At 49.0% G+C, this 22,613-nt stretch overlaps 1 protein-coding gene across 5 annotated transcripts in view; it reads right to left on the bottom strand.

The window, feature by feature from the left end:
* Positions 1-1,280: 1,280 nt before the first annotated feature.
* Positions 1,281-22,613, bottom strand: part of NHSL2 (NHS like 2) — a 175,729-nt gene continuing 154,396 nt past the window's right edge. For 4 of the 5 annotated variants that reach the window (XM_059732670.1, XM_059732672.1, XM_059732673.1 and 1 more), the window contains 5 exons: positions 22,139-22,334; positions 17,173-17,304; positions 11,512-13,848; positions 9,513-9,645; positions 1,281-7,896 (listed from right to left, as the gene is read on the bottom strand). In XM_059732670.1, coding sequence (XP_059588653.1) covers positions 7,581-7,896; positions 9,513-9,645; positions 11,512-13,848; positions 17,173-17,304; positions 22,139-22,334 — 3,114 coding nt within the window. In that variant the 3' untranslated portion in view covers positions 1,281-7,580. The remainder of the gene's footprint in view (positions 7,897-9,512; positions 9,646-11,511; positions 13,849-17,172; positions 17,305-22,138; positions 22,335-22,613) is intronic. The other variant, XM_059732671.1, reaches the window with a different exon arrangement.

Genomic DNA, 22,613 nt, shown 5'->3' with positions numbered 1-22,613 from the left:
GGACAGTAAGTATGTCTGGGTAGGTGAATGCTCCCCACCATGAGCTGGAGAGCAAAGCCAGTATTTTATGGTGCTTCTCCATAACAGACTGTAGGGCTGGGTAGGCAATGTTTTTTGGCTGGAGTGTCGAAAAAACCATGTCTACCTTGGAAGGTACCGGAGTGCTGGCATGCCAGAAAAACAAGGGCAGGGGGTACATGGCAGGATGCACTGTATATAAGTATAGTTAATAATCATAAATGCGTGTGCGACCTGGAGCAGCAGCACACAGAGGGCCTGCACAGGGAAGCTGCCTGCTACTGCCCTGGCCACACTTCCCCTGTATGCACGGAGGCAGCGCAGGCAGCCGTGCAGGGTTGTGCCCCTCACTCCTGCCCCTGCCTGCAGGGGAAGTGTGGCCAGGGCAGCGGGGAGCTTGGAGTGGCAGGCAGCTTTTGTGCGCCTCACCACTGTGCTGTGCTGTGCCATGCTGAGTTCCACACACTTCTCTGCAGAGGTGGTGGGGGAGGGCAGCGTGGCGGGGAGCATCACTGGTACCTGATGCCTCCCCCGAGCCCAGGGCTGGGAGGCAGCTGGGGCTGGGAGGCAGCAGCTGTTTGTAGCCTTCCGACTGCAGCCAGCCCAGGCTCTGGTTCAGCCTTCGTGCCTGGCAGGCCAAACAGGCAGTGTGACTGGGCGAGTCTTCCCTGGGGTGGGTAGGTCAGAGAGAGACACAGCCATGGTGCCTGGGCTGCTTGCAGCCTCCCAACTGTGTGCTGGGAGCAGCTCAGGCTCCGTGGCTTGCAGCAGCTGCCTAGAGCCCAGGCTGGCAGTGATGTGCCGAGCGAAATGGCCTTGTGTGCCATGGTTGGCATGCGTGCCGGGGGTTGCTGACTCCTGCTGTAGGGCAAAGACGGAATAGTCATTTTCTGCTCTTGGACATGTTATGGCACCTTGCTATCCCTCAGGTACTCTGAAAATAGTGTTGGACAGCTCTACAAAGCACCATGAGGCCTATGGCTGGAATGTGCTATGTGAGAGCACGTAGCTGTGCTCATTATAACTGTGCCCCTACCTTCCATAACCAGGGTGCAGTTTAAAATTCATGTGAACATACCTGATAAACCTGTGATGTAATGTTATACTCAAGTCACCTTCCAAATATTTCCACTGTGTTTAGAATATCTGAGCACCCTTCCCCCCCACCAACTTGTTCACACTTTCCCTCTGACATATTTGCAGTCAAAGACAGAAGTTTTGCACAGCTCTGGGGAAGAACCAGGACACATGCAGCCAGGAGGTCTGACAGTTATTAGAATTTACCAAGCTTGCAATAGTTAAAAAGTACAACATTCAGAAATATAAAAAATGTTGCTTGGATCACCTCCGAGTGCTGTACAGGGACAAAGTTTGGACTAACATTGCAAAAGAGGCCACTTTCCCGCGGGGACTGTTTGCAAAACACACACAAAAATAGTCAAAATTATTTCATCTCATGTCAGGATAACCAAGTACAAACACACACTCGTATGTGTGTGTGTGTGTGTGTCTATACACACACACACACACACACACACACATATATAGGGTTTAATTCATTCTTTGCTGCACAAAATTGTCCAGGAGGTTTCGACTAAATCCACTTGAATGTAGAATGAAATATAGAAATCTCTAGAAATATAATTTTTATCCTGGAGCTCTTCAGATCTGCAAAGAAAGTGTAACTTCCTCAGTATGGAAGTCTAACCTGGCAAAAGAAATGCCTATGTCCTGTATTACAGGGTTGTGGGTTCAAGTTCTGGCCTAACTGAAATCACCAGCAGAATTCCTTTGGACTTCAGCAGGGCCAAGATTTTACCTGCCAGTTTTTAAGGACAGTTTATGGAGATCTGAACCTTTTAATTTTTATTTTTAAATTATATTGATAATAAAGGAAATAAAAGGAAGATTATTTTTCTGAAGTAATGTTTTCCATAAGAAGCACTTGTCCTTACTAGTAGGATACTGTGATCTGAGCACTAAAATTGAATCTCTGTCAAGTCATACAAAGCCAATGCTAACTTCCACATGTGGCATCCTTTTTTCCTGAGCAGTCATGTGCAATACTGTACATAGATATTGGCGTTTTTTCTCCTTGGCCATAAATTCTAGTAGTAACATCTCTTGGATTCAACTAAAAATGTTATTGGCATACTGAATGTTCAGAACTTTAGCCTGTGACATGCAGCTCTTCACTAATGACACATTCTACTGAGGCTTGGATTTCTTCTTGGCCTAATGCAATCATGAAGTAAAGCTTAAGGGAAATGCTGTCCTCTATAAGCCTCTTCAGGAAACAGCTCTGCTCCTACTGGTCTAGACTTTCATGGATCAAAACTCAGGGGTCTGATTTTAGCAACTACTTATAAGCCCAGGTGCTAGAATTAAGAAGGAATGTCTTGTGACCTTGGACTACATTCTAATTGGTCATAGCATTTTGCTATAGGGGCAGACACCTGATCTGCTGGCAAAGTGAGGGTGCTTTGTGTTGCTGGAAGCATATTTCTGCCCTTGCTGCTGTTGAAGCATTCCTAGAGGAGATGGAGGCCTGACAGCAGAAGCAGCAGGTAGAGAAACAGCCAATGAAGCCCAGGCATTTTTATGATTTCTGTTTCCTGAGTTTTAGCCTGGTTGTTAATTATAGGCTTAATTCTGCAAATCCATGATGATGGAAGAGGCAGTGTGTAATTATAAAGAAAAGAACTGACAGCGTGAAGAGACGCATCTGAACAAAGTACAAAACCAGCTCAGTAAAACAGGCAGGTAATGTTTCCTAAGGGGTAAGGACAGAGGCTCACCAATGGGGTGGGGTCTGGAGTCCTACTCACAGGACATGGATAAGCAAAGGTGTTTGCTGAGACTCAATGCCAGGCTCAGTTCTTGGATGTCCCACCTTCCCTAGAAGAGCCAAATGCTGCAGCAAAGGGTCCCTGTGTGGAACTAAAGGTCTAATTCTGCTCCTTGGGATGGTCTTCCAGGCACTGTGGGTAATCTCTGATGCTGTGCTGGCCTCTAATGCCAGATTGAAGCTAGGCGGAAACTGTGCTGCACAAGATCCCAGCTCCCAAAGGAGTTTGCCTGGTCTCAGAAAGGAAAGGGGCACGCTGCGCCAGGAACAACATCGGTTCACTTCATATCTATTTTAGCCATACTTATACTCTTTTTCAGGATGATCAGGCAGGCAAGACTCCTCTGCCTGCACTTACCCTCAAGCACAGCATGCGTGCTCTTGCCCTATTCCCACTGACTGATAACACCATGCTGCACTGACTTCCCTGCTCATGGACAGCTTGGTTCTCTGGCTGGCCCTGTGGCTGTGATGAGAGGCTGGAGCTCAGAACTCTAGGCTGGTATCCAATTGGTACTGGCTTTGATGGTGGAGACCAGTCACCTGAGATATGAGTAATGCAAGCCCTTCCAGCACAGCACAGCCCCATTTGCATCGTCCCCCACTGTCAAAACCCAGCCAGTGCTCAGGGCACACTGCTCTGCCACTTTTCCCAGACAGGCATGCCCACCTATTTTGACTTCGCAGAACAGAAAGCCCCCCACTGCATGTGGCCTGACCCTTTTCTTCTGAGATGTGATGCAAAGCCTAATTCTCCACACCTGCACCAGGATAAAGCCAGGTGCAAACATACTGAAAGAGCAGAAATATGCCCATAATTTCAAAGGTATCCATACACTCCACAGGCTCATCAGATCCAAAGTCTTTGCCATGGAACATACATTCTGGAAGGAGAGCTCCTGGTTGGGATATGCTAATTGGTTTGCTTCAGCAAAGTAAACCCCCAGCTTGATGTGGGAGGAAGGAGCAGAGTTCTGAGGGCAGCACCGTGTCTTTCAAAAGCGGGATCTACTTCAAAAAAAATGTCCAGGAGGCACCAGTGCCTTCCAGTAACATCAGGAGCCCACATATATTGCATCCAATAAATAAAGCAGAAGCAATGCACGTGGTCAGAGTGTGGTTGCAGGGGCTGATGTACAAGGAAGAGAACAAGTATCCTGCATGAAAAAACTTTTCTGATCATGTCCAAGACAGCAAGGAAGGGGAACATGTATGTCATATAACTTGCTGTTCATGGGTGGGTTGATAGCATCGCCAAATGCAGTCACTTCCAAGGTGTCATTTGGGAAACTACCATGGTAGACTACCAGAAGGCTGAACTGGGGACATGGCAAGGTCTCATTTGTCATGCTTTCCTGAACTGACTGGAGAAGGCTGCTTGCTGTCATCAAGCAATCCCTTGGGGTTTTCAGAATAGAACTGTGAGGAGCTTCCAGGCTCCTGGAGGAAAGTACTCAGACCCTGCCGCCCCTTGCCTGGCATCCTGAGAAATTACAGGAAGTGATCTACTTGGTCTTGATTGTTGACATGTAGAGGTGGTCAGCTGCTGCATGGTAAGCTCAGCTATTTTTTTCTTGTACACAAGCTGTTCCTGATTATCTGCAAATGTTTTTATTTTCCAGAATTCACCAGTTCATGAAAGATCCACTGATTTTTTTCTGCAGTTGGTTTGTGGACTGTTCTCTTTGACTCTTCACTAGCCAGGGCGTGTGCAGTGTGACTTAGCAGTAAAGTCATCCAGGTCATTTCTACTCTCTGACTGGGCTTTTGGAATGTTTAAAACAGAAGAATCTAAACCACAAACAACATGACTTCTTCGCATGTGCAAATATTCAGACAGATAATCTTTCTTTTAAAGCTCATGGAGCCTTGCATATATCCCAGAGGCCCAAATCCTTATGACTTGTGGATAACACAACCAAAACTAGCAACCAAAAACAGCAACTCCAACTCAGTCCTTTCCTTTGTGAAGATCCTGCAGCCTACTGTAGCATCCTCCAGTTTCGGTGCTTTGTGCAAACCACCTGTGGGAGGCAGTGCAACAAGACCATGTCCTTGTCAGTCAACCATGTCAGTGCAACAAGACTGCCACCAGTCATGCCCAGCTGTAAGGGTCCCTCCCTGAGCACTGCATTCCTAATTAAAAGGTGCTCATTGCAGCAATGCAAGTCACTGGGGAAGTATTTCCCATTCATTTTTTATTTTCAGTTATTACCGCAGGAACTGTCAGGGAGATGGAGCTGAATGTTTACTGTGTCAAGACAGCAAGTGGGAGGAAGACAGCCCAAGGCTGTGGGCTCTGTAGCCTACAGGATCAGGCCCTGATTCAGTAATGAAAAGAGCTCATCTTGGTGTGGATAACATCTAAGCAGCTTTTGTTTAAAAGCCACTTGCATTTGGCCGCTAATAATCAGAGTATGGAGGCTGCCTGCACAGTGGTAGGGAGATCACAGGGGGGGGGGAGGGGTGTGTGATTATTTTACAGCAAGGGATGGATGAGGATTAGAGCAAAGCTCACTCTGAAAGCTCCTCAATGCTGAGACCCAGGCTAAGAACCTGGGACTCCTGCTAGCAAAACCCACAGCCACAGGGAGGCTGGAAGTCTGGCAGGCCTAAGGGACTGCAGTGTATATGCCAGTGGGGAGCACATGCTGACAGAGTGTACCATACTGGCCACCCTGGCGATCTTTGGGACCTACCATGCCCACCAGGCCAGCTCTTGAGCAGCATGCAATAAAGCCAACCAAAGGAACATGCCTGGAACAGCATGACAGCATTTAATGGAGCTGGGCAGGGAATGAAACCAGGGCTGCCTCAGTGATTGTCTCCGCATTCAAGAGAAGTTGCTTCTCTTGGGCAACCTATATAAAACTCAGCTGCAACTTGTGCCTTTTCATCAAACCAAATACCACTTGTCGGACAAACATGAGCAGAACAGGATGCCCATGTGGTGCCCACACGACACACATGAATTGGAAGGCTGTGGGCCTAGGTCATCCCAGGTGTAACTCCAAGGAATGGCATCCTGTACATTTATGAGGAGCAGATCCCCACAAAGGTAAAGTGCACTTAGTTACTAAGGTACAGACACCTTAGCAATCCTATAGGTAAGCAGGTGGGGAAGAAGGGAGGCAGGTAGATCAGATGAGAGAAAGATAAGCATGTTTGCTCTTATGAAGGAACATAATACATGCCCAGTACTCCTGAGATATGCATGATATTAATTTCATTGGAATAGAGTAGTTCCAGAAGGTAAAGTCATTTCTTGAATCATGGAGCTAAATGAAAAATTATTTGGATAGAGCATATTGGGCCAGTCCCTCAAATGCTGGGGCTCAGACAGGGAGAGACAAGCTATGCTTTATCTAGTCCAGCCTCCTGGCCTTTCTCAGCAGTATTTTCAAAGTTCATAGCTCTCTCCAGAAGGCAATGGAGGTTCCTAGTGATGCCAAGTTCAGAGCCTCTTCACAATGCACTTCCATCTTAGAAAATACACAGACCCTGTGGAGGAGACGTGCAGATTTAGAAATGATGCTGATATGCCTCAGTTTAAAATGACCCTTGAGATTTTCAACTGATTACTTCAGCTTCCACATTTCCTTTGAAGATAAACAGAGCTATACCTGTTTATCCCAGTGGCTTCAGTTCTGTGAAGAGTAGATTGTGTTTCCCAGATGGATTCCTGCTGGGCTTAGCACAGGTGCTGAGGCCTGTGCATGTGGAGCTCAGGGCAGGATTAGGGACTCAGAATGATTGTGATTGCTACTCTGAGTGTAAATACTCAATGCTTTTTTGGATGTTACTACCTTTGGGTCTGAGAACAGAAATGGTTCTCTGAAATGCAGCACTGTCAGGGGCTTTCAGCTGATTACCTATATTTTGGTATTAAGAGCTAACATCACTGGTGAAAGGAGTCACAGACATATTAGTACCTTGCAGTTGAGTCAGTAAGGGTTGCTTCGAATGAACAATGGGAACCATCTTGAAGAATCTTGTTCTTCCAAAGCAACCTAAACATTCTAACTGGCTCCTTCCAGTGAGAAATTCCACCTGTCCAACTGAACTCAACACCATGACCTTTACATGGAAAACTCAAATTACAAGGTCAAATGAAAGAGAAATAAGCATTATCACAATTTTGCATTATAAAAGCCATTTAAAGTACCACATGCCAAAGTGATGGAACAGTCTCAAGCTAGTTTCATTGTGGATGATGAATTATAAGTGGGGCTGAAATAGAGTCTCCTTGTAATTCCCAAAAGAGCAGGGAACAATTCAGCCCTCCTCATCAGAACCTGGAAAAGGTAGGAACGAACAGGAAGCTCAGCGTCATCTGACGATGCCTCCAGTGGCAATGATTCACATCCATCCTCTCCACTTCACATCCATCTCTTTCCACTCCAAAATGTAACTGCTGTATCTCCACCAGAAATGCTGACACAAAGCTGTGTACATAGGAGGGGTGTGTGCTCCTTCATTAAAACATTTATCTTCTCCCCAGGGAGAAACAAAAAATGATTCGCAATTGTCAATAAAGAAATGAAAAGAAAGATAAAAATCCTAGCAGGACAGGATGCATCCATGCTGTTAACTAGTAATGGAGCAACCCCCATGAGCTGTAACTGGGTTAAGAGTTAGCATAAAACTACCATCCACCAGTGTGTGCTCTTCCAACCTGCTCAGACGTGTCTTGGTCAAGAAGAATTAACTGTGGTTAGGGCTGGGTTTTGGGTCCACTTACATTATCCAACTCTGAGGCAAACTCTGTCATGACTCTCCGAGCCAAAGGGTTTGTGGTCTTGAGCAGTTCGGCTGCAGAGGTGCGATTCCCAGGACTGGTTTTGTTGCCTTTCTTCTGTAACAGGGCCTTAAAGTCTTCATTCCTGCTTGAAGCTTTCCCAATACCAACAGTTGCTGTGGGGGATTCGCTGGTTGGGGACCCTGATGTGTTCTTGACTGGTGAGAGAGAATTTGGTCTGCTGCCAAAGGAGTCACTTGGCTCCTTCCACCCAAGCAGCTTCCTCTTTGACCTAAACACAAAGGAAACTCTTGTTTGGGGTAGACAGGAAGGTGCGCATTATGTGTACTGGTTTCTAGAGGAGAAGGAGCCCTCAGAGATATCTTTAACAGAACCCCAGGGAATACTCTTATTTTATGGACTCTGCTTGTTGACTGGACATTGCCCAGTCACAGTGATTTACCTTCAAGTCAGGCTTGTCTGTGATTATGAGAGCAGTGACTGCTCTCACTCTGACCCTGAAATGATTCCCGTATATAACAGCAAATCCCATGTGACCAGTCACTGCTGAGGGATACAGAGGCCAGATTATTCACTGAACTAGTGAGGGGCATTTTCTCATTAAAATAACAGACACGAGACCAAATTCACTGATGGCATGAGTTCCCTAAAGTCAATAGAGTCCCATTAGGGATGAATTAGACCCGCAGCTGTACTTAGAAGTCTCAAGCTGGACAATAGTCCTGTGCTGCTTACTCTAGAGACTAATCTCTTCCAGGACTGAGTTAGGATAGCACAGGTAGTCCCATCCTCCTATGATGCCAACCAACCACTCAGCACCAGCTGTCTTAAGCCTCAGCTGGAAAGGTCACATTTAGGGAGGGAAGGGAGGTCAGGTTCCATGGCACATCCTGTTCTTGGCCTTACCTGGGTCTGCCAACAAGGAGGACAGTTAATGCTCATACTGATGGTGGGGGATGGGGACGGGGACAGGACACATACTGTGGACTGTTGTATTCCAGGAACTTCACTGAACCCCCCCCACCCTGCCCCCTCCAGTTCATTTCCAAGAGCAACCAGCAGCTGCCAGGGTAATGATCTGTAGACCCTTGCATTTCAAAACAGGTAGGTGGTTCCCTAGAACTATCTATTCCATCCAGAAAAGTCATCAATGGTTTTATGATAAGGCACAACTGGGCTGAAACATACTTCATGGATTGTAGCACCATGCAGTACTTGGCAAGTATCCCCAGGAAAGATGGACTACCACCCCTTAAAGGCCCATCATGACAATGAGACAATGAGAAAGCCTCAGGCACAAAGCACTGAGGCTGCTGTTGAAATCCCAGGGCTTGGAACACAAGCTTGGGGGCATTTTCTTTGGATTAAAAGTCACATGGGTGACCTACTTAAAGCAACTGCAGGGACTGATGTCCCTGGACTCATGCAGATACCCTGATTCAGGAAAGAATATCTCCCAGGTTTTGGAGCCAACTCTACTTTGTGAAACATGGGCACCAGGACCACAGGAGGGGATCAGACTCATCACCAAGGAGGCTTTCTGGAGAAGACTCAGCTATATGTGCCCTGAAACATGTTGCTGGACATGGAGTGTCTCCACTGGTATTTCTGCTATGCTAGCCTACTAGATGTGCTGGTGCTGGTGAAATGAATTAGACTGAATTAGACAGCCCTGTCTATCTGTTGCCTGAGCAGTCAGCCTGAGCAAGGGTAGGCATCGCTTTTCCTATCAACATGCCCTCCCTGGAAAGGGGGAAGTTCAGGTCTTGGCTCCGCTGCTGACTGGCAAAGACACCACTTGCTAGCTACTGTGCTGGAGTCTCCAAAATGCTAATGGTAATGACACCTTGGCAGAGACCTGGCTTTCCCATGAAAACAAATGTGTACCTGTGGATCACAGTGAATAAATCCTCTGTCGTGCGGGATGTCACAAACACATCATCATCTTCCTCTACTATTGAATCTGCTGTTTTATCGCTTACAAAACTCTTCTCTTCGGCACCAAACTCCATCGAGTTCCCTAAAGAGAAAGAAGAAAACCAGGCATGAAATGAATGAGTCAGCCCTGGGCTTGTATAGGCTCAAGCTGAAGATAGCCACCACCCAAAAATATGTATAGCATATACCACACCATGGAGCCAAGCCATTGTGCCAGTGCCCACAGCCTGTTATTGAAGATCAGCTGGAGCAAAACACAGTCATTCAGAACAACAAGAATTAGCGTCAGCAGTACACATCTGCTGTATGGCACGAGGGAGCTCCTACTGAATGGGAGGTGAAATCTAGCAAGGAAGAAGGGACTTTTTGCCCTTGCCCATTACTCCTGTTGCCCCTGTAATAACATATGATGTTGGACAATACAGTGGCAGGGATGTGCCAGAAGCCAGTGCCACTCTTAAGTAGGTCAGCCCTTGGATGGGCAACTCTCCCTGATTTCCATGTCAGTTCTGTAGGACAGAGCCTTAGGTTATGAAAGAACTCAGGGTTCCCTTTGTAGGGGTGTCACCCTCCAGGTCCCAGTCCATCCATCTCGGGTAACTGCATAACGGTGCTGCCGAGTACTGCACATCACATCACATCACATCACATCACATCACATCACATCACATCACATCACATCTCACTGCCTAGAAGCCTTGGGAAGAACTGAAGAGAAAAGCTAGGTAGATGTTCAGCTAGGCAGGAGCAGCCGAACTGGTAACTCCAGACCTTCCTGGAACCTCCTGTGACTTGGACTGGCCAATCTCTACCCAGTGTTGAGATGCTGTTTGCTCAGGTTCTTCCTATCCCTTACAGTCTCTTCCCATCACCTTCATCCTACACCTGCCCCTCTTATGCTTTTCTCCTTGCACCTGGCCCCCAAACCCTCTTTTGTTTTCCTTCCATGATCCTTTCCTACGGAAACCCACCACCCAAAAGGTGGTCCTTACTATGTCATTTGCTAAAAATCATAGAATCATACAAAGTTAGGGTTGGAAGGGACCTCTGGAGGCCATCTAGTCCAACCTCCTGCTCAAAGCAGGACCATCGTCAACTAGATCATTCCAGCCAAAGCTTTGTCTAGCTGGGTTTTGAAAACCTCCAAGGATGGAGCTTCCACCACCTCCCTGCGTAACTTGTTACAGTGTTTTACTACCCTCCTAGTGAGAAAATTCTTCCTAATATTTAACCTAAACTTCCCTTGCTGCAACTTGAGAGCATTGCTCCTTGTTCTGTCATCTGCTACCACTGAAAACAGTTTAGCTCCATCCTCTTTCAAACCCCGTTCAACTAGTTGAAGGCTGCTATTAAGTCTCCTCTCAGTCTTCTCTTCTCTAGACTAAATAAGCCCAGTTCCCTCAGTCTTTCCTTATAAGTAATGTCCATTAGCCCCCTCATCATTTTTGTTGCCCTCCACTGTACTCTCCAATTTATCCACATCTTTTCTGTAGTGGGGGACCCAAAACTGAACACAGTACTCCAGATGCGACCTCACCAGTGCTGAATAGAAGGGAATAATCACTTCCCTTGATCTACTGGCAACACACCTACCAACGCAGCCCAGTATGCCATTAGCCTTCTTTGCAATAAGGGCACACGATTAGCTCACATTCAGCTTATTGTTCACTGTAACCCCTAGGTCCTTTTCTGCAGAGCTGCTGCTTAGCACCCAGCTTGTATCGGCACATGGGATTGTTCTGTCCTAAGTGCAAGACTTTGCACTTGTCCTTATTGAACTTCACAAGATTCCTTTTGGCCTAATCCTCCAATTTGTCTAGATAATTCTGAATCCTAGCCCTATCCTTCAGCATATCTACTACCCTCCCTCCAGCAAATCAAGACAACCTGGGACAGTGCTACTCTGGCGTGACAGGGGGGAAGGCAGCAGGGCCACTGTCACACTGACCTGAAGGAATCTCCCCAGACACAACAGCTGGAGAGTTCACTGTCTTCTCCTGTGCTGTGGGTGGCAGCAGGTCACTCATGGTTGGGTCACAGCAGCTGTTGTCTTCATCCAGCGTGATGATAGGGCTAGGCGTCAACCTCTGCTCTCCTTGACTGGGCCCTTGTGGGGGCAAGGGAGTGATGAGTGGCAGGTAGAGCACACTGGGCTTCTTTGGAACTGGGGGAGGGATCTTGGCTTTCCTCTTCTCCCCATCAGGACCACTGGGGGCATTGCTCCTCTCTGGTGCCAGTTGCAGCTCGTCTTCCAGGCTGCTCTGAGACAGTCTCTGTGTTCCTGAGAAAAACATCCCCTGAGAGCCCTGGGGGGATGGTAGTGCAGCTGCCAGGGGCAAAGGGGGCTCCCCAGGGCTCCTATCATCAGAAATCTTCAGCTTGGGTTTCCGGACGGCTACGTACATGTCTTGTGACAGTGCCTTCTCTCTGGCAGTGGCACCTGGTGGAGTCAGAGGGGAGGTTGGGGATGCTAGGGGGGACTCCTCCTGTAAAGGTGGTTGCTTGTGAAGGATGTTTGGGGGTCTTCTGGATAATGGTGGCTTCTCTGCTACTGGGGGCTTCACTTTCCTCTCCGGAGGGGAGAAGACATCTTCTCTCTGCTCCTCAGCATGGTCTGGGCTATCAGTATTATCCTCTGGTTCTGACTTGCTGATAGAGCGCAAACGAACTGACCTCAGGTCTGACTGTGTGACCACAGGCATGATGGGCTGGATGGTGCTTGTCTTCTGGCCAAGCTTGGTTCCAAATGTGGAGTCAGAATGATGCCTGCTCACTTTGGTCTTACCCTTAAGAGAGATCTTTAGCCCTGAAAGGTCCAGGTGTGTTGGTGGATTAATTGGCAAGTCGAAGGATAGTCTAGACTTAGGGCTCCTCTCCATAGGTGATACCGGGGGCAGTGATGACTTCCTTTCAGGGACCAGCGGCCTCACCCTGTTGGTCTGGTGTGGAGAGTGTCCGAGAATGGCTGATGTGGGGATGGTTGGTGTTGGGGTTTCTGACTGGCTGGAGTAGCCACTGGAGGGGGACATCAGCCCAGTGGGTCTCCCTGGTGAGGAGGTTTTCATGTCCACCTCAGTGGAGAGCTGGGAAGGTGTGGTGGCTCTGGAAATGGAGGGGGAGATAAGGGACTCAGAGCTGCCCTGCACCTTAACACATTCGATCACAGTGGTACCTGTGGCAGTACTGGAACTGGACAGAGACCGGTAAGGATCACTGGACTTCCAGTCCATGAGATACCACTGATGAGAAAAATGCATGTTGTCCTGGTCCCTTGTGGGAGGCACTGCTGTGTTACCCTGGGCATCGGTGTGCACAAAGTTATGTCCCTGGTGATCTAATGGGATGCAAAGGCTCTTGGGTCTCTGGTCCTTTGGCAACACTGAAACAGATTCTGCTTTGACAACCTGTCCATCTTTAATTAAAGAGACACTGCGTGTAGGTGGGGAGGGCTTCTTCTTAGCCTTTTTGAGAGAGATGCTTTTGGAGCGTCGCCTCTGCTGGTCATCCTGCTCCAAACCTAAGGAGATATTATCTGTACTTGTGCTACCTTCAGAGCTGGCACTGGGGTAGCTCAGTGCATAATTGGCACTGCCTCGACGGTTCTCAGTGTACATGATATCCACAGAACAAAGAGAACCTGAATCTGTAGGCACGGACAATGACCTCTCACGGAACCTACAGGCACTTCTGTCCATTTCCGCCTGGGAGGGCTCTACATCTTCTGCACTGCTAGGCAAGAAGTTCACCTTGGCTTCTTTCTCCTCTGGCTTCTGGCTGCCTACAGCATTCATGGATGACTCAGGAGCACTGCAGAATGAGCTGGACCCGTTGCTTCCTATGAGGTTGTCTTTACCAATGAAGAAGGAGGTTGTGCTGTCGCTGGTCACAGGTGAGCCTATGTCTGGAGACACCTTGGAACTGCATGGTGAAGAACACATGTTTTCATTGGCTAGTTTGCTCTGGCTTGCGACTGGACTTGATGGGCTCATATAGTTGAAGGAACTTGCATTCCAAGAGGGGGAGAAAGTAGAGTCCTTTGGTCTGTTGCAAGAAGGACTGGTGTAGGTTGTGCCTGTGCTCTCCATCCTTGTAGGGGCCTGGCAGCAATGTGCTTGCAGGGTCTCCCCTAGATCACTGAATGTCTTTCTCAGTGGAGCTGGCAGAGGCCGGGGGGTGCCAGCCTCATGTGTTGAGTATCTCCCATTACCAACCTCAGGAACAAAGCTGCATGATGCAGACTCCACTATGGTGGCATGTGGACTGAATGTTGGACCATTGCTATTGCCTAGAGGAACAGACACAAACACAAGTGAATCCTTGTGGGTGTGCAGGGCCAGGCACCAACACAAATATATCATGGCAGAGTCTCAGCCTACGAACTATGAGAGGGATCCCTTTGTAGCCACAGCACTATTTAATAGCACCTCACACCTAATTGTATACTTAAGCGCTGGCAAATCCCCTGGTTGGGAACTAACCCAGGATCCTGTCCACCCAGGAGCCATACTGAAAACTTTGGCTATACTCTGTTCCTTCACCTCTAACTGACCCCAGCAGGATGCTAATGCACTGCTGAGATTCCTGACCTCTGACACACATAGGTGAGGAATCAGAGCCCCCTCCCTGGATGTGGGGGGACCCTCTCAACAACCACCTCCTCCTGCTGGTGCATGGGATCTCAGTCATCTATGTGACACCATCTCTGCCCCCCGGCCCAGAACTGAGGGTTCATCATGAAAGGGACAATGGGGCAAGCTGGGGGCAATAGGTAAGCTTGGCTCAGGTCAGACACATACTATCACTGCATTTTGGCTTCATAGGACATGTCCTGGGGACGTGCTTATTGCATCATATTCCAGTCCTCTCTCTTATGAGGAGGGAGGAAACCTTGGCTGGGGTAGTGCACTTCCACAGAGGACCACAGTCATGTGAAAGCACAAGGCATATGTGTGGATACCTCTTGCCACTGAAACCCATGAATATTGGGGTACACTGAGCATGATGGTGCCCTTTGCAACAGGAGAGCGTGGAGCATTTCCTGTAGAGATCTCTTCCCCTGGGATTTTCCTGGCCGTGGAAGAGTGCTCCTGGCCCATGGGTTGGAATTCTCTGTGCACAGCAGTGTTACTCTCAGCACAACCAAGTTACCTGTGTGGGTCCACTTGAGTGTCCAGTTAAGAATGGCACATGGTCACTCACCACAATGACAACCGTAACCAATTCATCCAGACTCCCTATGCTAGGTACAGTGATACTGGATGCTACATCAGTGGGAGATAGCTCTGGTCAAAGTGCACTAAATCAGGGCAGGGGCCTTTTCTATTGCAGAACCAACTCAGAGAAAGAGATTAGAAGACTAATGAAGGGCATCACCTCTCTGGGCTGGATCATAGTTTCTGGGAAGTACTGCACTCTAACAGCTGTCTTTACAAGGTGATAAACTAGGTACTTTGCTGTGGAGCTAAGCCAGACTGTGGCCAGTTACAGCCATGCTAGACCTCATGCAGAGAGTTCTCAATGCCAAGTACCAACAGTGATTCACCATTTTCTCAGGTCAGGTTATTCAGTTCTAATACTTACAGTGATGGAGTTCAGGCTTTCTCTATTCAACTTCTTTATAGAGATTGATCACGTGGGGCAGGGGCCTCCTGTTTTCTGCCATCTGGGCCAGGTCTACAATGTGGGGACTGTGTCCAGGGACACATGATGACATGGGCCAGGTTCAGAGTTTGGTTTGGATTAGATTGGGCTGAAGTCTGCCAAGCTATTCTCACTGGATTCTGACCAAATCCACACTGCCTCTGGGGAAAAGGCCCTGTCTGGATTTGGAACCAGAACATCAGGGAAGAATAGAAACAGCCTCTACCACTGCTCCAGAATATGGAAAGTTTGGGACTGCAGGTATTAGCCTCATCTCCAACAATCTGGGCACTATCTCCCAGGCCATGTCAATAAGCCAGTTTTAAGCTCTGGCCCCAATCCTCTCTCACAAGCTATGCATGCCAGAAGCAGTGGGGGGCAGGGAGCAGGGACGGGCTTCCAGGGAGATACATAATCAAAGTTGCACATTTCCACTTGGCAAGGCCCTTCCTGGGCAGTGCCCTCCCTGGTAACTACAGAGCCACGCGCAGATGGGACACTGTTAGTTGGTTGTTTTCTTGGTGGGGGCCAGGGTGGGGTATCCAGCACATGGAGGTCCTGGCTACATCATCCCTGACTTTCACTTTGGTCTAGGAGAAACTAACTTGTCTATGTCACCTGTGAGTGAGCCTAAGGGGTTCACAAGAGAGTGGCAAGAGATGTTTTCTGACTGTCAGGGGCAGACCAGGCTGTCCCACTGTCTGAGCTCATCACTTGACATTTCAGGAGGACAGTACTGAAGGTCTCTCTTTATTTGAAGCTCGAATAAATATGATATAGGGAGCTAATTTTCCTTCCAGAGGAATACTCTTACAGCTGAGGCACGCAGGCCAGACCCCATCCCCAGCCTGTCCAGTGGACAATATATCATGTGGCACAGAAGAGCCAGAATTGAAGTGATTCTATAGGGAAGCTGATGGACACAGAGGTTTCCGGGGCTCTCCAGCTCACAGCCAGTGCCACTTCATGTCACCACTGAGGGTGTTCTTCTATCCTGGTCTGGAGTAGAAAGGGCTGTGCCTCAGCAAGCACATTTCAGAACCAGACCCTGGGATGCATGGTGACTCTTGGCAGGGGGAGGTAACCTGTATTCTCAGAGAACTATTGCTGTCATCTTACCTTCCTTTTTTGTTACAAGTAACAGCACGAATAAGCTGCAAATTGCAGACTAGTCGCTTGTCAAATGGCATTGTTAACAGAGGAGCTGTCAAAAGGCTGAGCTGTAGAACAAAAGCACATGCATCCTGGCAACCGGGCCTCTTGCACTCACAGGCAATTGCTCTAACAATCCATGTGGCTTCTGTCTGCAGAAAATGAGATACCTAGAACAGGCCAGTGTGGGGCTCCTTACTGAGCCCCATGTTCTGACTGGGTGAGACCCTGAGATGAGTTGTGTATCCACAGCTTGAGATGAGTTGTGTATCCACAGCTTGTCGTAATAGCAGCAGCAGCAGCGGCAGGTGCTTAGCACCTCCAAAAAGCATTGGGGACCCAAATTTGAGGCACTCAGAATTATGCTAAATAATGAAAGACAGCAAATCCTGGCACCCCCTCCCATTCTTTATCTACCTGCCTATCCTGCTACTTAAGTTAGTGACAGCCAAGTCAGGATGTCAGGATTTGACTTCTGGAACCCTTCTGGGCATGGTTGGCTGGTGCCAATGAAGGATATTTCCCTAAGAAGAGGGGGTTAGGATGAGTACCATCAGAGATGGTAAAGGATTGGCAGGTCTCAGAGCTTGTCCTACTGCAGACAGGCAGGTGCCATAGGAAAGTCCTAGCTAAGCCTGAAGCTGGGTGCTGCTATGAATAATCTCAACGTTTACAGCATATGGGCCTTGCCTCTGACAATGGTAAAACTCTACTGTCAGCGAGGGTGGGTCTGGATGTGTGTCCAGCCAGTGCCTGGGCACTCTCTAGTCTGGGGCCAGGGGGGCAAGGAAAGGAACTGTGCAGTCATTGTTGTCACCTTGGTCTCGCAGCGAAAGGTTAGGAAATCCGATAATGGTCCGTCTGCGCCGCAGGGTGGACTTGGGGTTCATCGCGGTCTCTGTGTTAAACAAGGAGTGACGTGCACTCGCGTGCCTAGCAAAGTGCTCTCCTGTAGCCAAAACAAACACACTGTACATGGCAGCACAGGACAGGAGGGGAGGGTGGGCAGCAGAACTGCATGGATGACAAGGGTCAGTGCTTCAGGCTCCCTACTCCCACCACCTGCAGGCCCACCCTCCTGATCAAAGGCATAGCTGGGCTTCTCTGCACTCGAGATGGTAGCAGTAACAGGGGTGGCAGCTGCAGTGGGGCTGCCAGTGGCAGTCAGGCCAGCAATGCAGAGTTGCTCTTTCTGTGCCTCCCTCAAGTAAGCACCTGGGGCTGGTGCCTCAGTCACCCCCCTGTAGTTACACTGCTGCCTCTGATCTGGGCCACAGGGCTCTGCCAAGCAAGAGTTGCTCAAAGCCCTTGGACTATGTGATTTTTGGTTTAATGCCCCACTCCACTGATTTAGGCAAAGCCATGCTGCCATGCTGGGGTGAACTCAGTGCCTTGAGCTGATAACACAAGCTACTTCTTGTCTCCACAGGTAACGCCTCAGTTTTCTATCATCCCATGTGAGCTCAAATAGTTGTGCTGAAGTGCACAGGGCCTTCAGTACAGGCTGTGTAGGGCCAGCAATGGGGCTGAGTGTTGGATGTCACAACAAACAACAAAGTGTGTGTACCAGGGACAGACTGGTTGCAGAGGCAGTAGCATGTAACAAGGGGCCTGGTTTTAAGAAGCACCCAGAGTGTGGTGCAAACCCACAGAATGACCCGTGTGCTGTGATGTGACTATCCTTATATGTGGGTGTGCATATGTGTGTAAGTATGGTAGCATGTGGGTCAAGGATACCAACTGTGGGCATGAGTTTAGGGCAACACCACACACCTGAGTAGCAATGGTGCAGGGAAGCAATTCATGTCCCCACATACCCACTGTGTGCAGGCTATGGAATTTCATGAAGTTACTTTAAAAATATGGTAGAGAACCTGAAAATGTCTCTTGGGCTTGTTTTTCAAGCTGGGCCCTTAGCCTTCTGGCTCTGAGTATACAGATGGGAGTATGAAGACCTCCACCAAGGATCTAAAAAGTCTTCTCCAGAAAGAATGAAGCCAATTTCTCACAGTCAGTCAGGGCTAGAAACAACATATCAGCCACTACACCTGCTACAGACTGAAGCCTGTGTTTTGTTGGTAGCAGGGAGGGAGAAATTCCAGTTTCAAGGGCAGAGGGGAAACATTTCTCTGGAATATTAATTATTTAAAAATCAGCTGTTTGAAGCAATCCAGGGGGTTGGAATATTTGTCCTACAAAGAAGGGTTAAAAAAGGTACATGAGATGGTCACACGTGTAATGTAACCCACCACTGCTGTGTGTATGTGTGTAAGAGACAGACAGGCAGGCAGACAGACAGACAGACATGAAGGGACAGTATGAGCCACTGTCTGACAAAATACAAAGCCATGTGATAAACTTTTATTACCTGCCCTACTCCCTGCCCTGTCTCAGGTTGGACTCTAACATTCAAACCCTTGCAGCAGATCAACTGCTGATGTTTCCTAGGCCTTCTATTTCTCCTTCCACCTCACAATTCCAGGGTCTCAAGTTTGCACAGGCAGGGCTCAGCCCTGGACCAGGAACAGCCTTCAGGTCTGGTAGTATTGGAATGATGTAGCTGTGATGGTCCAGGAAATATTTGAGAAGCAAAGATTTTTGTGGGCAGTATCGTTTATTAGACCAACTGAATAGTTGGGATAGACTTGGACTAAATTTATCTCAACCATGCAGTTGGTCCAATAAAAGATAGCACCACAACAATCCTTGCTTTTCATAACCTCAGGTTTGCTATTTCACAGCCCATCAATGTCATAAATAAGAGACACCCTGAAATGTCTTCATTCCCACTGGAATACAGAATTTGCTTCAGGTCCTGGAAAGCAGAGAGAGATTCGACTCATAAATGGGGACAAATTAGAGGAAGCTCTACAGGCTGCTGGTAGAGGGGTGCTGATTCCCACACAACTCTGCCCAGGTGTATTAGTGGCCAGAGGTACTTGGCTTTCACCAGCAGGCTGGGCAGGTTGATACAGGGCATTGGCACATGGCAAGGGATGTGCATGTGTGTGATCCTGGGGAATGTGGAAGTGCTGACAGGAAGGCGATGCTCTGCATCAGTGGGAGCCAGTCTTAGCATCTTTCCAGGACCAGCATGTGGCCACTTGTCCCCTCCATCATCTCTTGTGGTGAGAGTCACTGAGAGTGTGAGGCAGAGCTGGTGAGGTGGGAGCCCTGCTTGCTTCAAGTGGCACCTGCCATGCAGGTAGGCCAATCAAGTTCACCCATGGGGAGAAGTGAGTGAGGCAAGGGAACTCATACTGTTCTATGAGCCATACCTTCTGGCTGGTGACAGATACCTTTTCAAGGAAGGGAAGGTAATTTTGACATTCATTCTTCCTTCATCAGCTTTATTAGGAAGTCCCTTATCAGCAGGACCAGAACAGCCAGAGAGCAGGCTTTGGCTGCAAAAGGGTTAATGATCCCCATGACCTTTGTCTTGTGAGAAAGTAGGGTTTCTTTTTCTTGGCATGCAGTCTGAATTCCCCTCCCTGCCATTTAAGTCAGCAGCAGTAGGTCAGGGGAGAACTATGACAAGCAAGAAGAGGAACGAGTAGTTAGCAGTGAGATCCAGCCCCACAGAGAGAGATAGAGCAAAGGTGGGTGAATGACTCCCAGCCTTGGGAACATGGAGATGATGGACTGGATGAGACTTGCCCATGGAGACACAAAGTATCACAAGTCACTGAGACCACTGCAGCTTGTGTATGGGCAGTTGGGCTTGGCAGCAGCATGGGGGTACAGGGACAAGAAAGACAAGGGCTCAGCAAGAGCATTCCTAATGAGAGGATCCAGCCATGGGGCTTGGAGTGGCCTGAGATCAGAGGCTGAGGTTTTGGCAACAGTAAACCCCACAGGAGAGCACTAACATGGCACTGGAGTGGGGGGAGGGGGCAGTGTAAGTGGGGGATGCAGAGTCATGGCTGAACGGCTCAGAGAAGCTGAGTCTTGCTGAGCCTCTGTACAGTCCATATACATTTCAAGTCCTAAGCTCCAGCAGGTGCTTAAGAGGAGCAAGCACTGCTGCTGCAGGACAGAGGCCACTTCACCCTGTGCACTGGTTTCTGCACCACCCCCCAACCACAATGGACCACATGCTGGAGGAGTGTCTCCTGCTCATTTAGCCTGGGACTGAACGAGGCCTTCTAGTTTCTCAAGACATGCCTCGCAGGCTACGCTGACTCTCCTTCTCAACTAGGGTGCTTGTACATGTGACGAGGGTTTAGTTCTTGTGGTTGCATTCTCCCCTAAATTGAAACAGTGAGTTTAACTGAAGCCCACCATTTCAATTTAGGGGGTCTAGTTTTCCATCATTGTTAAGGCGAAGGGCCTGATCCTTTTTTTTTCTGGCAGAGCCTGCTCACAGCTTGGGAGCAAGCTGCCGGTGGGCCGAGCAGCCCCTGAGCTGCAGGGGGGCCTAGTCCTTCCCTCTGTGGCAGCGGTATCCACTGGGGCTGCCTGGGAGGGCTGCTAGTGGGCTAGGTGCTGCCCCAGCTTGGAGGCAGCACCTGGCCCAATCCAACTCTTTCCTGACCCTGAGTTGGGGCAGCACCTGGCTTACTAGCAGCCTGCCCAGGCGGGCTCTGCCGCAGAGGGAAGGACCAGGGCCCCCTGCAGCCCTGGGGCTGCCTGGCCTTCTGGCAGCTTGCCCCCCCAGCTGGAGGAGAGGTAAGCAGGCTCTGCTGGAAAAAAAAAAAGAATTGAGCCCCTTGCTGCTTCTACCATTAGCAGGTGCCTGCTGAAGGCAGACGCAACGAGGGGCTCTTTTTTCCTTTGGAGCCTGCCTGCCTCTCCTGCAGCTGGGGTGTGAGCTGACTAATAGCTGCAACGTGTCATTGCAAACTAAACTACATTGGGAGGTAGTTTAGTTTGCAACAATGCAAACTCATTTAAAACCCCCAAAACTCTTTCACATGTACAGTGTGATACCCTTAAGCCACACAAAGTGACATTTTCGTCATGTGTATATGGTAATGGGGTCATGTGTATAAGCGCCCCTAGAGCTGGTGCAGGAATGCCACTGTTTGGCAGGGAGATGTGGAGGAGTGTGGGGTTGGGAGTGTTGGGATCAATGGGGGAGTGAATATCCTGCAGGACCTAAGCAGGTTGGTGCTGTGAAAGTCCCCCTGGTGAGAAGAGCTGCAGCCTGACAGCTGACAGTTACAGCCCTTCCTGCCAATCACATGAGCCTTCAAGCATGGACAGATGGACAGGTTGGACCAAGCACTACAAGAACCAAGGTGACAACAGAACAGGCTGACTGGTTAACTAGAGGAAAAACGATAGTCCAGAAACTCAGGATATGGTGCAGATAAGACCAGATTAATGTAATGAGATGGCTAATTTAATGAGATGGTCAAAAATTAAGAATGACTTTATGGATGGTAAAATACATGCTTGAGAACAAAGCACAGAGAAACAGCCCTACAGATATCCAATCCCATACCAGTGTGGATAGTTGGTTTGATCAGCTGTTGGCAATGTCAACCACTGCCCATGAGGGCCAAGAGTGTTGCTGCCAACTGGTCCTACCTCCCCAGGCCTGGTACCACCTCCCTCCCCCCACAGTCACTCTGCTTGGGTCTGATAGCTTTGCATTCCCCTGGATGCAGCTACATGCTGCACAGGCCTGGGATCCAACAGTCTTTCTGGGCTCACAACTGCACCCCACCCTCACAACAGGGTCCAATCCTACTGCTGTGGATTGACTGAAGTGTTTTAATTTCTTGATCCCATAGTCTTACCCCTCTTCCAGAGAGGCCCTGGAGGGGGCCCATCCCTACCTGAGATGTTGATGGGGACAATGTTGGCCTGGGTGGAGAACGATTGATGCCATCTCTTCTCTTCCACGACAGGCAGGGGAAAGGGTTTGGCCCAGCCTGTTGGCTTGTCTGGGGTGGTGGGCAGGCTTAGGGAGGACTTGGGGGGCCTCACGCCCACTGTAGTAGTCTCATCTTCATTTTCTTGCCGATTTGTGGGCTGTGGAAAAAATGGAAATGAAGCCAAGAAGACTGTGTCATGGTAGGAAGGTCCCATGTGCAGACGAGGCACACAAAAGTGGGGAAGGTACTGGGGAAGGAGGGAGTGACTGTCAGCATGTGCGAGGGGAACAAGGGACTGGAAATGACAGCTCAGGTCAGGACTCCACTCTCTTCCTCCCTTGATGCCCCACAATCCTAATCCAGGTCTCCCCTGCCCTGCTGTGCCCCTGCCCCTCACTCCTAACCTGTAGCCCCCCTGCCTACTGATCTGCAGCCA

This window comes from Alligator mississippiensis, chromosome 8 (assembly GCF_030867095.1).
Source record: "Alligator mississippiensis isolate rAllMis1 chromosome 8, rAllMis1, whole genome shotgun sequence".
Classification (NCBI taxonomy): domain Eukaryota; kingdom Metazoa; phylum Chordata; order Crocodylia; family Alligatoridae; genus Alligator; species Alligator mississippiensis.
Note: the sequence above shows the minus strand (reverse complement) of the source record. Positions and strands in the feature narration are given on the sequence as shown.